Source organism: Bos mutus, chromosome 1, assembly GCF_027580195.1.
Source record: "Bos mutus isolate GX-2022 chromosome 1, NWIPB_WYAK_1.1, whole genome shotgun sequence".
Lineage (NCBI taxonomy): Eukaryota > Metazoa > Chordata > Mammalia > Artiodactyla > Bovidae > Bos > Bos mutus.
Genome location: NC_091617.1, coordinates 109,025,830 through 109,042,850, shown reverse-complemented (window position 1 = coordinate 109,042,850; position 17,021 = coordinate 109,025,830). Strand labels below are relative to the sequence as shown.

General features: G+C 42.8%; 1 protein-coding gene across 5 annotated transcripts in view; it reads right to left on the bottom strand.

Moving 5' to 3' along the window:
• The window catches only part of VEPH1 (ventricular zone expressed PH domain containing 1), a 288,546-nt gene that overhangs the window by 171,394 nt on the left and 100,131 nt on the right, over positions 1–17,021 (bottom strand). For all 5 annotated transcript variants that reach the window (XM_070374201.1, XM_070374213.1, XM_070374197.1 and 2 more), the window contains exon 5: positions 13,704–13,870. In XM_070374201.1, the coding sequence (XP_070230302.1) occupies positions 13,704–13,870 (167 nt within the window). The remainder of the gene's footprint in view (positions 1–13,703; positions 13,871–17,021) is intronic.

The window sequence follows — 17,021 nt, the reverse complement described above, 5'->3', positions numbered from 1 at the left end:
TCATGGAAGAAAGGTTAGAGCTACTCTCTGATAAATGGCACATATGAATGAACAGTTCAGTAAAGGCTGCCAGTGCATTGGGGGTGATTGTATGTCCTTCAGGAGAAACTATGTGAGGTCCCTGGCACCTATGGCAGAAGTGTCAGCCAGCTGCTCCGGGTCAGGACAGCGCCCTTTTTTTTTTTTTAATTTTATTTTATTTTTAAACTTTACAAAATTGTATTAGTTTTGCCAAATATCAAAATGAATCCGCCACAGGTATACATGTGTTCCCCATCCTGAACCTCCTCCTCCTCCCCTCCCCATACCATCCCTCTGGGTCATCCCAGTGCACTAGCCCCAAGCATCCAGTATCGTGCAACGAACCTGGACTGGCAACTCGTTTCATACATGATATTATACATGTTTCAATGCCATTCTCCCAAATCTTCCCACCCTCTCCCTCTCCCACAGAGTCCATAAGACTGTTCTATACATCAGTGTCTCTTTTGCTGTCTCGTACACAGGGTTATTGTTACCATCTTTCTAAATTCCATATATATGCGTTAGTATACTGTATTGGTGTTTTTCTTTCTGGCTTACTTCACTCTGTATAATAGGCTCCAGTTTCATCCACCTCATTAGAACTGATTCAAATGTTTTCTTTTTAATGGCTGAGTAATACTCCATTGTGTATATGTACCACTGCTTTCTTATCCATTCATCTGCTGATGGACATCTAGGTTGCTTCCATGTCCTGGCTATTATAAACAGTGCTGCAATGAACATTGGGGTACACGTGTCTCTTTCCCTTCTGGTTTTCTCAGTGTGTATGCCCAGCAGTGGGATTGCTGGATCATAAGGCAGTTCTATTTCCAGTTTTTTAAGGAATCTCCACACTGTTCTCCATAGTGGCTGTACTAGTTTGCATTCCCACCAACAGTGTAAGAGGGTTCCCTTTTCTCCACACCCTCTCCAGCATTTATTATTTGTAGACTTTTGGATCACAGCCATTCTGACTGGCGTGAAATGGTACCTCATAGTGGTTTTGATTTGCATTTCTCTGATAATGAGTGATGTTGAGCATCTTTTCATGTGTTTGTTAGCCATCTGTATGTCTTCTTTGGAGAAATGTCTATTTAGTTCTTTGGCCCATTTTTTGATTGGGTCATTTATTTTTCTGGAGTTGAGCTGTAGGAGTTGCTTGTATATTTCTGAGATTAGTTGTTTGTCAGTTGCTTCATTTGCTATTATTCTCTCCCATTCTGAAGGCTGTCTTTTCACCTTGCTAATAGTTTCCTTTGATGTGCAGAAGCTTTTAAGTTTAATTAGGTCCCATTTGTTTATTTTTGCTTTTATTTCCAATATTCTGGGAAGTGGGTCATAGAGGATCCTGCTGTGATGTATGTCAGAGAGTGTTTTGCCTATGTTCTCCTCTAGGAGTTTTATAGTTTCTGGTCTTACGTTGAGATCTTTAATCCATTTTGAGTTTATTTTTGTGTATGGTGTTAGAAAGTGGTCTAGTTTCATTCTTTTACAAGTGGTTGACCAGTTTTCCCAGCACCACTTGTTAAAGAGATTGTCTTTAATCCATTGTATATTCTTGCCTCCTTTGTCAAAGATAAGGTGTCCATATGTGTGTGGATTTATCTCTGGGCTTTCTATTTTGTTCCATTGATCTATATTTCTGTCTTTGTGCCAGTACCATACTGTCTTGATAACTGTGGCTTTGTAGTAGAGCCTGAATTAACATTAACAAATTGAAAAATAAAAACCATATGATTATCTCAATAGATGCAGAGAAAGCCTTTGACAAAATTCAACATCCATTTATGATAAAATCTCTCCAGAAAGCAGGAATAGAAGGAACATACCTCAACATAATAAAAGCTATATATGACAAACCCACAGCAAACATTATCCTCAATGGTGAAAAATTGAAAGCATTTCCTCTAAAGTCAGGAACAAGACAAGGGTGCCCACTTTCACCATTACTATTCAACATAGTTTTGGAAGTTTTGGCCACAGCAATCAGAGCAGAAAAAGAAATAAAAGGAATCCAGATTGGAAAAGAAGAATAAAACTCTCACTATTTGCAGATGACATGATCCTCTACATAGAAAACCCTAAAGACTCCACCAGAAAATTACTAGAACTAATCAATGATTATAGTAAAGTTGCAGGATATAAAATCAACACACAGAAATCCCTTGCATTCCTATACACTAATAATGAGAAAACAGAAAGAGAAATTAAGGAAACAATTCCATTCACCACTGCAATGAAAAGAATAAAATACTTAGGAATATATCTACCTAAAGAAACTAAAGACCTATATATAGAAAACTATAAAACACTGGTGAAAGAAACCAAAGAGGACACTAATAGATGGAGAAATATACCATGTTCATGGACTGGAAGAATCAATATAGTGAAAATGAGTATACTACCCAAAGCAATTTATAGATTCAATGCAATCCCTATCAAGCTACCAACGGTATTCTTCACAGAGCTAGAACAAATAATTTCACAATTTGTATGGAAATACAAAAAACCTCGAATAGCCAAAGCTATCTTGAGAAAGAAGAATGGAACTGGAGGACAGCGCCCTTAACCTGAGGCTTTTAGAAATGGAAAATGCTTACACATTTCCTGCCCCATTCTACAAAATTCCATTTCCCAGTCCTTATTCTTTATGTCCTATTCCTGGAACACCAGGGTCTCTATGATGCGTGTTTCTAGTGACAATTTTATTTAAACTCCAGTCATACATCCCAAGACTATAAAGAAAATTTTAAATGGAGAAGAGAGAAAAGGATAAAGGAATAAAGGAAAAACAAGAAAGACAGGCAGGCAGGCTCAGGCAAATACAGAGTACTAGGCAAAGCTGAATCCATAGAAGGAGCGAAACGAGAAGAAGTACTAAATAATGTGACTAGCAGTAAAATGTGAATAATGTGAATGAATAAGGACAGATATTTCTTGAAGGTTGCTGCTACTGCTGCTAAGTTGTTTCAGTCGTGTCCGACTCTGTTCGACCCCATAGACAGCAGCCCACCAGGCTCCCCCGTCCCTGGGATTCTCCAAGCAAGAACACTGGAGTGGGTTGCCATTTCCTTCTCCAATGCATGAAAGTGAAAAGTGAAAGTGAAGTCGCTCAGTCGTGTCCAACTCTTAGCGACCCCATGGACTGCAGCCTACTGGCTCCTCCATCCATGGGATTTTCCAGGCAAGAGTACTGGAGTGGGGTGCCATTGCCTTCTCCATTCTTGAAGCTTATCACTCACATTTAAGGGAAGTGGTGCTTTGGCCTTCAGATATTTTTGGATAAGGAGAAATTATATTTTCCTGACAGTCAGTATTTCCTTAGGTTGGTCTCTTTATGCTGCCTCATTGGAGCTGTTTCACATCTCGGAGAAAGCCTTCTTTTGCTGAGAGCAGAGAAGCCCCTAAGATAACATAGATAGCTTGCAGAGAGGAAGCTGACATGGCCTTTGTTCAGGCCATAAGTCCCACACCATGGACTCTGAAAGAGCTTCCAAACTGGCCTCCTCGTCTCAAGACTTTTGCCCTCTCTTCAGCCTCCTCACTGCCTAAAACCCCATCTGCTCATGCCAAAGATTTCCCACAATGCGTGGTCAGAATCCCAGTGCCATGGCATTCCAGGGTCATTCACTGGCATTCACTGATGGGTTTATCTGCTGCCTCTTCCTCCACGAACCTCCCGACCCAGCAACATGCCACTGACCACCCACAGTGGCTTGAACACACATAAAAGTATGAGAAAACTCATACTTTCAAAGCTGATCTCAAATAGTTCTACTTCTGGGAAGCCTTCCCCCCAGCCCACGCTCACATACACACAACCTGGAGCCAGAGCACAGGGAGGCCACTGAGCCACACATGGAAATATTCTGCAGCCTTATACAGCGTTCTGTCTTCTGACCCGACACATACACCGTTATAACAATCTGGGAGGCTTGCTTTGAATTTAGAATTTTTGGTCCCTGTCAAGGAAACAGGAAGAAATGACCCCTAGCCTCCATCCCTTGCCCCTCCCTTCTCTTCCTACCCCTCCCTTTGCCCTCAAGGAGTTTCCTATGCATATTTGTGGATACTCTAGCCCCACATATGCAAGCTCATATAGGCTGCCCCTCAGACCTATGAGGGTGACACTGTTGGCATGGCCTGTCCTCGGGGAAACAGACCCAGAGACCAGGACTTCCACAGCCCTGGAAGCAGGATGGAGGTTTACTGGAAAGGGATTCCAAGGTCTCGGTTATCTGGACTGTGTTTAGTAGGCAGGGTGGTGGACGGGAGCTGGGGGGCACAGGCAGAGGAGCGCCAACCAGAACTGTACAAATCCAGTAGCCCAGGTGAGGGCCCGTCCCTGGCGTTTCTGTTCCTTCTTGAGCAGAATCGATCACTGCCTTTACTGTCTCCCAGGCAAGTCTGCTGACGAATTTAGCATCTTGCCATTGAACTGAAATTCTGTGGATACATCTCATTACTCCAGGCTGTGGGCACCTTGAACAGAGGGCCATCAAAAATAACTTAACTGGCAGCAAGGACATGTAAATTCTTGTTAAAGAATGAAAAGTCGAGCTACTGTGTGTGTATACATGTATGTTCCCACACTCCCCCTGAAATTACACTTAGATTCAATGTTCTCTTTCAGTTAATTTGATTAGCACTAACAATGTCTATTCAGAGAAGGCAATGGCACCCCACTCCAGTAATTTTGCCTAGAAAGTCCCATGGTCTGAGGAGCCTGGTAGGCTGCAGTCCATGGGGTCGCTAGAGTTGGACACGACTGAGCGACTTCACTTTCACTTTTCACTTTCATGCATTGGAGAAGGAAATGGCAACCCACTCCAGTGTTCTTGCCTGGAGAATCCCAGACGGGGAAGCCTGGTGGGCTGCCATCTATACGACTGAAGCGACTTAGCAGCAGCAGCAGCAGCAACAATGTCTATTAATCTCCAGAAATCTCTAAAAATAACTGCCACTCTTTTCATTTAATACTTACAGCTACCATACTAACAAAATATATATTCTGAAAACCATGGTTCTGTTCCAAAGACTGTTTTAGGACTTACTATACAGTCCATGAACTTCCTGATGTTCAAGCTGGTTTTAGAAAAGGCAGAGGAACCAGAGATCAAATTGCCAACATCCGCTGGATCATGGAAAAAGCAAGAGAGTTCCAGAAAAGCATCTATGTCTGCTTTATTGACTATGCCAAAGCCTTTGACTGTGTGGATCACAATAAACTGTGGAAAATTCTGACAGAGATGGGAATACCAGACCACCTGACCTGCCTCTTGAGAAATTTGTATGCAGGTCAGGAAGCAACAGTTAGAACTGGACATGGAACAACAGACTGGTTCCAAATAGGAAAAGGAGTACGTCAAGGCTGTATATTGTCACCCTGCTTATTTAACTTATATGCAGAGTACATCATGAGAAATGCTGGTCTGGAAGAAGCACAAGCTGGAATCAAGATTGCCGGGAGAAATATCAATAACCTCAGATATGCAGATGACACCACCCTTATGGCAGAAAGTGAAGAGGAACTCAAAAGCCTCTTGATGAAAGTGAAAGTGGAGAGTGAAAAAGTTGGCATAAAGCTCAACATTCAGAAAACAAAGATCATGGCATCTGGTCCCATCACTTCATGGGAAATAGATGGGGAAACAGTGGAAACAGTGTCAGACTTTATTTTTCTGGGCTCCAAAATCACTGCAGGTGGTGACTGCAGTCATGAAATTAAAAGACGCTTACTCCTTGGAAGGAAAGTTATGACCAACCTAGAGAGCATATTCAAAAGCAGAGACATTACTTTGTCAACAAAGGTCCTTCTAGTAAAGGCTATGGTTTTTCCTGTGGTCATGTATGGATGTGAGAGTTGGACTGTGAAGAAGGCTGAGTGCCCCGAAAAATTGATACTTTTGAACTGTGGTATTGGAGAAGACTCTTGAGAGTCCCTTGGACTGCAAGGAGATCCCACCAGTCCATTCTGAAGGAGATCAGCCCTGGGTGTTCTTTGGAAGGAATGATGCTAAAGCTGAAGCTCCAGTACTTTGGCCACCTTATGCGAAGAGTTGACTCATTGGAAAAGACTCTGATGCTGGGAGGGATTGGGGGCAGGAGGAGAAGGGGACGACAGAGGATGAGATGGCTGGATGGCATCACTGACTCGATGGACGTGAGTCTGGGTGAACTCCGGGAGTTGGTGATGGACAGGGAAGCCTGGCATGCTGCGATTCATGGGGTTGCAAAGAGTCAGACATGACTGAGCGACTGAACTGAACTGAATACAGTCCATCACTCCATCTTCTTAATGTTTTGCAACTATTCTCATTTTAAACAAATACTAAGTGACTTTTGAGTCTTGTCAGCCAGAAGATGCTGTGTTAGGTGTGGAGGATTAGGTATGTGAACAAGAATGTTCTACACTGCTGAGAGAAAATCCTAGAAAATGACTCTTTTCTAGGGACCAGACCACAAAAGCAGTTCCTCTGGGTCTGGACATTAATCAATAGAGGGCTGAACTTGCCACTTCCTGCCACTTATCTCCGTATGGTTAGGGTTAGAAGTCTATGTCCTAAGGATAATTACAGATATGCTCATGTGTGTTACTAAATTCTGTTCCTTTTGTTGGCTAGACTACAGCATGGTTTTTGGCAGCCAAGAATACTGACTTAGGCCCAGAAGGCCACTTGGAAAATTGACCACCCAGCCTTTTCCTATAAATGGACTCGGAGAATTCTCTGGAGCTTCTAGCCATGAGTCACTAGCCAGGAACTGCCTCCCTCCACCTAGGAAGGACAGTTTCCTAAGACAGGGATATTCAATAGACAGTGATGGAGGAAGGGACCCCACCTGCTTGGGAAGCAACATCAGAAAGTCACAGACAATCTCAGCTACACAAAGAGATTTTTTGTTTTAAGGGCCAACTGTTGACCCTCCAGTCCTGAAAAACCAAGTTATCACTAGTCACAGAAGGTGGGTAGTGAGGAGTGCGTTCGAGAAAACACGAAACATTCCTGCACACTGCCTTCATTGGAAAACCTGCTCAGGGATCTCCAAGTTACAGAACGCTGGCACAGCTGTCATGCAGAGAGAAAAGCCCCCTTTTAATCCTCATTTCACAAGGTGAAAATTCTCCTCGTTTAGCCTCTCATTTCATTTGAGATTGGATGAACTAGATGTACACAGAAAGCCTCAGGCTGTAGATGTGACTGTTGCCCTGATTTTGTTTTCCTCTCAGTCGACCTTTTTCTGTATCCCTCCTGTTCCCTTTGCCTGCTGTCTAATTAATGAACATGAGAGAGAGGAGGGTTTACCTGGGATTTCTCTAGCTCACTACCCGTGTATCTCAGTAATCAAGTGCTAGCTGACAAAGAGCTGAAGGAGGCAAAGGAGTGGGATGGGGAGGGGCAGGACCACTTTAACATGAAGAGAAGTGCTGATGGAAAACAAAGGGTTGGTCAGTGCCCGGTCAACCACTCCCTCCCACCAGTTAGGATCCTGGTCCTGGTGTTGTCCCTTCACTTCACTATGAGTACTTCCTAACCCTTTGCTTCTTCATTCCAGGGTCCACACTCAGCACCCATGATAGATCTCATTGGGTGGAATTAGACTGGGTTGATGATGTAGTTCATCCTGACCTGTATGCCTTTGTGAAAGCTCCCTAACCAGTGTCAGCCCCAGATATTCTGTAAATGGCAGCCTTAGGGGCAGGGCAGTGTGACTGTAATGGCCTGTGGAAGACACGGACATTGACTGTATGAAGATGGGGGGCCAGATAAGATGAGGGAGGCACATGACAAGCCACCTCACCAAGCCACTCCCTGGTACCCACCCTGTTCTTAACCTCTCCAAACTTCAACTTCTCTGTTTACAAAATGAAAAGGCTGTTGAGGGGAACAAGTGAGATGATTCCTGTAAAACACCTATATAAGTGCCTGGTACTCAACATGAGCTTGACCACTACTGGTGTCCCCTGTCCACCCTCCCCTGCCTCCTGTAACCTGGGAACACTCGCCTGTGGCCTTCTGAAGTGGAGGCTGCTCAGTGACTCCCCCAGAATAAGAGAGGAGGGGGCTGGGAGTCAGAGTGCTGGACTGACTTTACTGGACAGACTGACTTTACTGGACAGTCACTTACTGCTTACTACTGGTATGATGGGGGCAGGATAGCCTCTCAAAGCATCCAGTTTTTCCCCTACCTTTAACTGATTAATTCATTTTAATGTTTATATAATTTTAAAGCGTACACTCCGTTTACAACAAAGCATCCATTCTGACTAGTGTAAAATGGAAAAAAATAACACATTATAGAGTTATTGGTAGCATTAAGTTAGATATTAGATGTTAAAACAAAAATCCTTTGTGAATGATAAATCCTCTGCAAATTTAGGCACTAATACTATCTCATTTGTGTTAAGAAATATTCACAGAGTGACTTCTCTGTGCCAGATACTATGCCAGGCACTGGGGACACAGTAATGGACAAGGTAGTCCCCGTGTCTCAAGCATTTGTATCACAGCCAAGGTGGTCCCCTGGTAGTTCAGCTGGTAAAGAATCTACCTGCAATGCAGGAGACCCTGGTTCAATTCCTGGGTTAGGAAGACCTGCTGGAGAAGTGATAGGCGACCCACTCCAGTATTCTTGGGCTTCCCTGGTGGCTCATCTGGTAAAGAATCCACCTGCAATGCAGGAGACCTGGGTTAGATCCCTGGGTTGGGAAGATACCCTGGAGAAGGGAATGGCTACCTGCTCCAGTATTCTAGTATTCTGGCCTGGAGAATTCCATGGCAAAGAGTTGGACACAAATGAGCGACTTTCACTTTCACTTTCAAGGTGGTCCGGAGGGAAAGAGAACAGCAGAGACAAATTCATGGCAGCGTGAAATGTGCTGTGTCAGGGATTAGGGGTAAGAAAAGAATCAGAGAGTTTTGCAGGCAAGAAAGCCACATCTAAGCAATTGTCAGCTCACAAAGTGTGGTGCTGGTGAGGGAAGATCATTCTATGTGGAGAACATCATATGTACATAAAAACTCAGTGCCTGATAGAGAATGCCTGCCTGTGATCCCTGAGACCAGATACTTGTTCGAGGTCTAAGGGTTAAAGAGACCCTGATGCTGGCAAAGATTGAAGGCAAGAGGAGAAGGGGGTGACAGAGGATGAGATGGTTGGATGGCATCACTGACTCAACAGACATGAGTCTGAGCAAACTCAGGGAGATGGTGAAGGACAGGGAAGCCTGGCGTACTGCAGTCTGTGAGGTAGCAAAGAGTCAGACACAACAACAACAAGAGTGACTGAACAACAACAACACAAGAGTGACTGAACAACAGCAACAAAGGAGGCCAAGCAACAGACCGGGGCCTGGTTGTAAACAGCTTCATAAGCCCTTTCCCAAGTCTCTGGACGGCCACAGAAAGCCTGTAACCAGCGGTCTGCTGGGACCTCTCTGAACGCCACACAAGGTGCCACTACTACTCTTGCACCTTACCTTTTTGGGTCAGGTCACTCCAAGCCCCTTCCTATAAGTGAGCCTCCTCCTGGTTTCATTTACTGCCTTTATTCCATGGGAAATAAGTTGAATTTGCTTATTCTCTCCAGATCCTCCTTGAACTTGTATTGAACCTGCCCTTCCAAACATTGTGTTTAGCTTTTGTTCTCAGGCTGCAGATAAAATGGCATGCCCAGCTGTCTCTTCTCTGAAACCAGGTCCTGCCTATTAGTCACCTCTCTCTATTCCCCACATCACCTGGTCCCCAGTCTCTATCTGTGGTAGGCAGAATAACAACTTCCCCAAGATGTCCACATTCGAATCCCCGGAACCTGTGAAAAAGGGACTTTGTAAATGTGATTAAGTTAAGGGTCTTGCGATGGCAAGATACTCTTGGATCATCTGGGTGGTCCCAATGTAATCACAGGGCCTTGGCAATGGGAAGAAGAGTCGGAGTCAGGGAAAACATGATGGAAAAGCAGAGGTGAGAGTGATGCAGGCTGTGAGCCAGGCTATTGCAGCTGGAAAGGGCAAGGAACATTCTTCTCTAGATTCTCCGGAAGGAATGCAAGCCTGTTGACACATTTTAGACTTCTGACTTCCAGAACTGTAAGGTAATAAATTTGTGTTGTTTTAAATCACTACACTTGTGGTGATGTTACAGCAGCACAGGAAAAGAATACACCACCCTGTCTGTGTCCCCCTCACTCTGAGCTTTCTTTTACCTGGTCTAGTGATCCCTTAACTCCACTCCCTGCCCAAACTCTGCTGTAGCTGTGCCCATCCTTTATGTCCTTAATCTTTTCTGAAATTCATTTCTCAATCTGTGCTTGGAATTCACTCCCAGACTACCTCTAGCTTGTTCTATCTAATATTTTCTGCCACATCTTCAATCACTTTATTCTTACTGGATATTTTTTAATCCTCCTTATTTCCTCTAAACTCCAACACCCATGCAGGCATTTCCTACACTTCCCTTCCACACACAATCCATAATAGATGTCTTCCACTCCCCACTTCACCCCTACAGACCACTGCCTCTCATGAGTCACTAGTGGGTCTCCAGCTACCAAAGCCAAGGTCAATTCCTATCTCCAATCTCCTTTAAGTCCCTAGATCTTGACCCTGTTGAGTCACTTTCCCTCTTTGAAGACCACACACATTGTTTTACTTATTTTCATGGTCTTTACTTTCTTTGATCTCTTTTGTTCATTTTTTCATTTCCAAATTCAACAACACTTTATTGAAGCCCTACTATGTGCCCAGCACTGTGGTAGGGCATTCATACAAATATGCAGACACAGATGCTGTGCTCCTCAAGGAGTTTAAGGCGCACTGGGAGAGAAAGACATGGAAAAAATAACTGCAATATATTGTTCTAAGGGCAAAAGCAAAACTGTATACCAGGTAACAGAGAGGCCCCCAGTCCTCTGTCTGACCCCTAGCCTTGCTGCTCTAAGTGTGGTCACTGAAGCAGCAGGGACAGCAACGCCAGGGAACTTGAAAAAGAGTAGAATTGGGGACCCCATCCTAGAACTACTGAACTGAAACCCCTGGGGATGGGGCTCAAGCTTGCTCTCTCATGTCCAGGTCTCCCAGCCTGGTCCCCACTTCTTAAAGGCCATCTGCCTCTCTTCTCAACCTGACACAAAACCTCAAGGTCTGGCCTGATGCCACTCCCTCTGTGCATCTTCATGGCACCTGTTTCCCCCTAAGGCAGAACTCACTGCCATCCCATCTCTGTTTATACCTTTCTTTGAGAGGCTGGGCCTGAGGCATGTGGAATCTTAGTTCCTAGACTAGGGATCAAACTCATGCCACCTTATTAGGAGTGCCAAGTCTTAACCACTGGACTGCTAGGGAAGTCCTCCCAACCCCCCTTTTTTTTTTCTCCCACCCTCCTTTTCTTAAAAATCTGTTTCTATCTTTTGTAGAGCACTTATCAGCCTCTTTAATTAAGCTTAGTTTTATGAATATTTATTGAGTACTATCAGATACGGTAACAAGATGTGGGATACAGAGGAAAAGAAGAAATCATGCCTTGCCACGAGGAGCTTACAGTCTTTTGTGGTTAATTATACATATAATCAACTTTGTCTGCCTTTCTTTGAATTTTGACATTGAATTCAAATGTTCCAGTTTTCACCTTGGTGTTGTTTTTCAAGTGGTGGATATTGATATTAACATGAAAATGGAGCAAAGATGCAGCCATAACTGATATAACCTTGGTCTTAGCATTAATCTGTATATGCACATGTGCTCGTGCCCTCTAGAATCCACTTCTACTTTACCCTTCCTGCTGCTGCTGACGCTACTAAGTCATGTCAGTCGTGTCTGACTCTGTGTGGCCCCAGAGAGAGCAGCCCACCAGGCTCTCACATCCCTGGGATTCTCCAGGCAAGAACACTGGAGTGGGTTGCCATTTCCTTCTCCAATGTATGAAAGTGAAAAGTGAAAGTGAAGTCACTCAGTCGGGTCCAACTCCTAGGGACCCCATGGACTGCAGCCTACCAGGCTCCTCCGTCCATGGGATTTTCTAGGCAAGAGTACTGGAGTGGGTTGCCATTGCCTTCTCCGCCCCTCTTCCTAGCAGCCTCTTGTTTCTGAGTGTCTTCAGAGTTCAGGAGAAGCTCCAGGGATAGAGCAAGGGTCTGAAACAAAGACTCTCAGGACTTTGATTTGGATGTTTCAGGAGTCATGGGGGAGAAGCATACTGCTCAGAGAACCCCGATTCCCATCCAGATCCCACAAGGAGAAAGCCTACAGAAAATGGAAGCCAACATTGAGAAATCAAAAATCTGAGAAATGGAGATGGAGAAGCTGTTCTGCTCACATACTTGAGCCCCTAATCAAGTCTTACCTGAAGGTTTTTCCCCATTCTATGCACTAATGCATTCCTTTTATTGTTTAAACCAGTACGGGTTGGGTCTTTGGTTGCTGATAGTCACATGCAACCTAATTATTATGGTGCTAGTGGGCTTCCCAGGTGGCTCAGATGGTAAAGAATTTGCCTGCAGTGCAGAAGATCTGGGTTTGATCCCTGGGACAGGAAGATCTCCTGAAGAAGGGAACAGCAACCCACTACCTTCCCAATGGCAACCCAAGTATTCTTGCCTGGAGAATCCCATGGACAGAGGAGCCTGGCAGGCTGCAGTCCATAGGGTCACAAAGAGTCAGAAGAAGCTTGGCACACACTCAAAGAATAACTAATTTGCCATCTAGAAGGTGAGCCTTCGCTCTCATTACAGGCTGATTTCCCCATAAGTGAAGACATGTGCAGGTCTTCCTCAGGGCCCCATCTGAGAAACTGTAGATCCCAAGGACTGCACAACCACACTGAACTTTCATGAAAGATGTTCTGCAGTGACTACAGATTTGCACACTTGATGTGTTTGTATTACTGTACCTGTGGTGGTTAATTTTGTGTGTCAGCTTCACTGGGTCAGAGGGTACCCAGATATTTGATTAAACATTATTCTCAGTGTGTCTGTGAGGGTGTTTCCAGATGACACTGACATCTAAACAGGCCCAGCTGTGATGAGAGGGTAACAGGCAGGAGGAAATAAACTGCAAGTGGCAGACGTTTTTTTCCTTCTCTACACAAAATTAAAAGAGGCTTCTTTTAATTCTGTGTTGAGGACACCTGGTTCTGCCTTGAGCTAACCAATACATTTCTCTTATAGAAATGTTTTTCTTAAGCTATGTTAATGAAACTATGTATTTGCTTTGGAATCTGCCTTTCTTTAAAAAGGTTCCCAAGACTAACTTTTTTTCTTTTCTCAAACCTTGGGCTGAGAACGGGCTCAACAAACCAGTATTCATGTCAATTGTTTTATGATGCACCTCCTGCCATCCTATCTCAAAAATGCATACTGTGGGAGAGGGGCCTGGTGAAACTCTCTCAGCCTTGAGGTGTCTCTCTTATCTGATTAATAGCTTTCTAACAGACATAAAACACCTTGCTAAAAACTAGCAAGGGGTCATTCTTTCTGTCCCCTTCTGATGTCTGTGTCAGAAGCTTTCCCTATCTCTGTTACACTTTAATAAAACTTTGCTGCAGAAAAAGCTCCAAGTAGTCAAGTCTCATCTCTGACCCCAGATCAAAATCCCCTCCTCTGGAGGTCATGAATCCTGGTATAACACATGGCTTGCAACAGTAACCTTTCTGTGTGGATCATGTTGTATATAATATAATTTTTACCTCCAGTTGCTTCCTCTTTGCAGCTACATGCAAAAGCCGTAGAAGATGGTACTGTTCTGGTTGTTCCAGTTGAGACATCAAGCCTAGGAGTTCTGTGAGGTGTCTGTTAATTGGTTGAGGCTGCTTTTCATACACAGCAGGTAAAACCCTCAACAACATGGCATTACCTGTTGAAGGAACAATAACGAGAATGATGACTTTATCAGTCCATGAGCCATAGAAATAATATTATTAACGTAATAAATTTTGCACTTCCTCACATATTAAACAGCACAGGCTGATGACCAAATCCTTTGCTTAAAATAACATGGTATTTATTTTTATTCTGAAAAATCACTAAAGCATTAAACAGTTTCTGTAAAAAGGAATATTTTATGATATGATCAGCATTATTATCTAATGAAAATTTTTCCTGAGTAATGCGCCCTGGGGAAAAGAGAATTTGACAGTAACCAGACCGCACCCTTGTGGAAGAAACAGTTCCGATAAAGAATTCCTGTTGAGAAACAGCATTTGGATGCTGTTTAAATAAAAACTAAGCAGTGCTGTAAGCATGGATCTAAATGAAACTGAACCAAAAAAATAAAAATAAAAATAGTGCAGAGGAATGTATTCATGTTCCTGAGAGATATGGAGTCCTGATTTAGACAACTGACATATGGAAGCTATGCCTTATTTTTATAAATAGTTAGGAAAGTAGCAATGCAAATTTAGATCCTCAATTTCTGCACTATATCAAGGGAAGTTTAGACAGAGCTTGTTTGTCACGTGATTTGCCTCAAAGACTTGTATAGACAACTGGGTTTAAAATGGCAGAACCTAAAGAAGAAGAAAATGACTTAAGCTTTTGGGACTCGTTTGCAAACAACATATGGGAAACATCTGCCTATCGCTTATGGTATGGAGTTTTTCGAAAAATCCCCTCAAGTACTTAAATGTCTCAGAATTTATTTCTAGGGATTTCTTGAACAAGAATTTTCTTGCCTCTATTTATTTTAAATGTGGCTCTCTATATAGAAGTTATACACAGAAAGAATCAAGTAAGCGGTGATTACACATTTGTAAACCCTTATTAAATGGTGGGGACATTTGGATATGAGGATTAAGAAAAGAAGGACAGAATTTTCTGAATATCTATGGCAAAATTTAATGAAAGGGTGATTCTGGATCAAAGTGAATGTATCAGGGTGATGGTAAATAATGAGAATTGCTTTTTCCACATATGGCTCATAGAATGGTTTCAAACAGATTTCAATCATATAACCACAGAGCCCAAAATATTGGAAATATTCAGATTTTTTAAAATGTGAAAAACATTGTTTTATTTTGTTTTCTGTTTATTTTCCTAAGAACTTTTTCTTAAGATATCAGGAATTGCCAATGTCATGTCCAATCTATACAAGGCACATTACTCATAGAACTTAGCTATGTAGACATACTGATTAACTGCTGGAAAAAGTTACAGTAAATGGGACTGTCACTGGAATTGAAGACACAATACAATATTCATTAAAGGTCCTCAGACTTCTGGAGGGGAAAACCTAGATTAGTCATTTTTAGTGGACTTGAATTTGTTCAAATAATACAAAATTAAATAAGGGTGTTTTTTTTAAACTGATGAAAACACTTTGGTATAGAAATCTTATTAATTTCATTCATAAATTACTATATTCTTCTTCATTATGAAATATTTCAAGTCATTAGACAAACATAGGCAAAAATACAAGGACCACTGGTGTGCCTACCAACTAACTTTATCAAAACTCAGTTCAGTTCAGTTCAGTTGCTCAGTCATGTCCGACTTTTTGCAACCCCATGAATCACAGCACGCCAGGCCTCCCTGTCCATCACCAACTCCCGGAGTTCACCCAAACTCATGTCCATTGAGTCGGTGATGCCATCCAGCCATCTCATCCTCTGTCGTCCCCTTCTCCTCCTGCCCCTAATCCCTCCCAGCATCAGGGTCTTTTCCAATGAGTCAACTCTTCACATGAGGTGCTCAAAGTATTGGAGTTTCAGCCTCAGCATCAGACCTTTCAATGAACACCCAGGACTGGTCTCCTTTAGGATGGACTGGTTGGATCTCCTTGCAGTCCAAGGGACTCTCAAGAGTCTTCTCCAATACCACAGTAGAGTTTGAGAATTTGAATTTCTAACAAGTTCTCAGGTGATGTTGATGGTCACTGGACCACATAATTAAGTAGTAAAGCAGTGGGTTTGTCCCTGGGAGATAAGTTTCTAGATGTTTCAAAATTTCTTCTCAAAATGGTTGTAGTAGTTTTCTATAGCTGCCATAAGAAACTGACATAAACATGTGGCCCCATATAATAGAAATTTATTATCTTATATTTCTGTAATTCAGAAGTATAGCATGAGTCTCACTGGGCAAAAATCCAGGTCTTGGAAAGGCTGGGTTCCTTCTTGGAGGTTGTAGGAAGGAATCTGTTTCTTGGCTTTTCTGGCTTCTAGAGACCACCAGCATTCTTTGCTTCGGGGTCTCCTTCCTTCATCTTCAAAGTTAGCTACACAGCATTCTCTGACCTTGCTTCCATCACTACACCTCTTCCTCTGATTATCTCTTCTGCCTTTCTTTGACTTAAGCACCCTTGTGATAACATTAGGTCCATTTGGATAATCTAGGATTTTCTCCTTATATGGTAACCTAATTTTATCTTCAGTGCAATGAAACACATTGTGTTCACATGTTGTGGGAATTAAGATGTGAACAACTTTGGGGGGGAGGTCATTATTCTGCCTACCACCATGATTATAACAACTTACATACCTATCAACAGAAGCATGAATATTTCTGTTGCCAACATTTAGTCTTGGCAGACACCAGTTTTCGCCAGTCTGACGGGGTATAAAAATGTTACCTTATTTTTTGTTCTAATTTTCATGTCTTTACTTCTGAGGCTGAGCAAACTTTTTATGTTGCTCTTCCATGATTTAGCCTTTCATATCCTTTGCCTGTTTTCAATCAAGATGTCTGTGTTTTCTCACTGATTTGTGAAAGTCACTCAGTTGTGTCCGACTCTTTGTAACCCATGGGCTATACAGTCCATGGAACTCTCCATGCAAGAATACTGGCGTGAGTAGCCTATCCCTTCTCCAGAGGATCTTCCCAGCCCAGGAATTGAACTGGGGTCTCCCGCACTGCAGGTGGATTCTTTACCAACTGAGCTATCAGGGAAGCACTGATTTGTAGAAGTTCCTTATTTATTCTGGACACTAATTTTTGGTCTGTCAGTTTCAAAGTTGTAATCCTAATGGAGTTGGTTTTTAAATTTATTTTATGGTTTATAAATTTTTTAATTG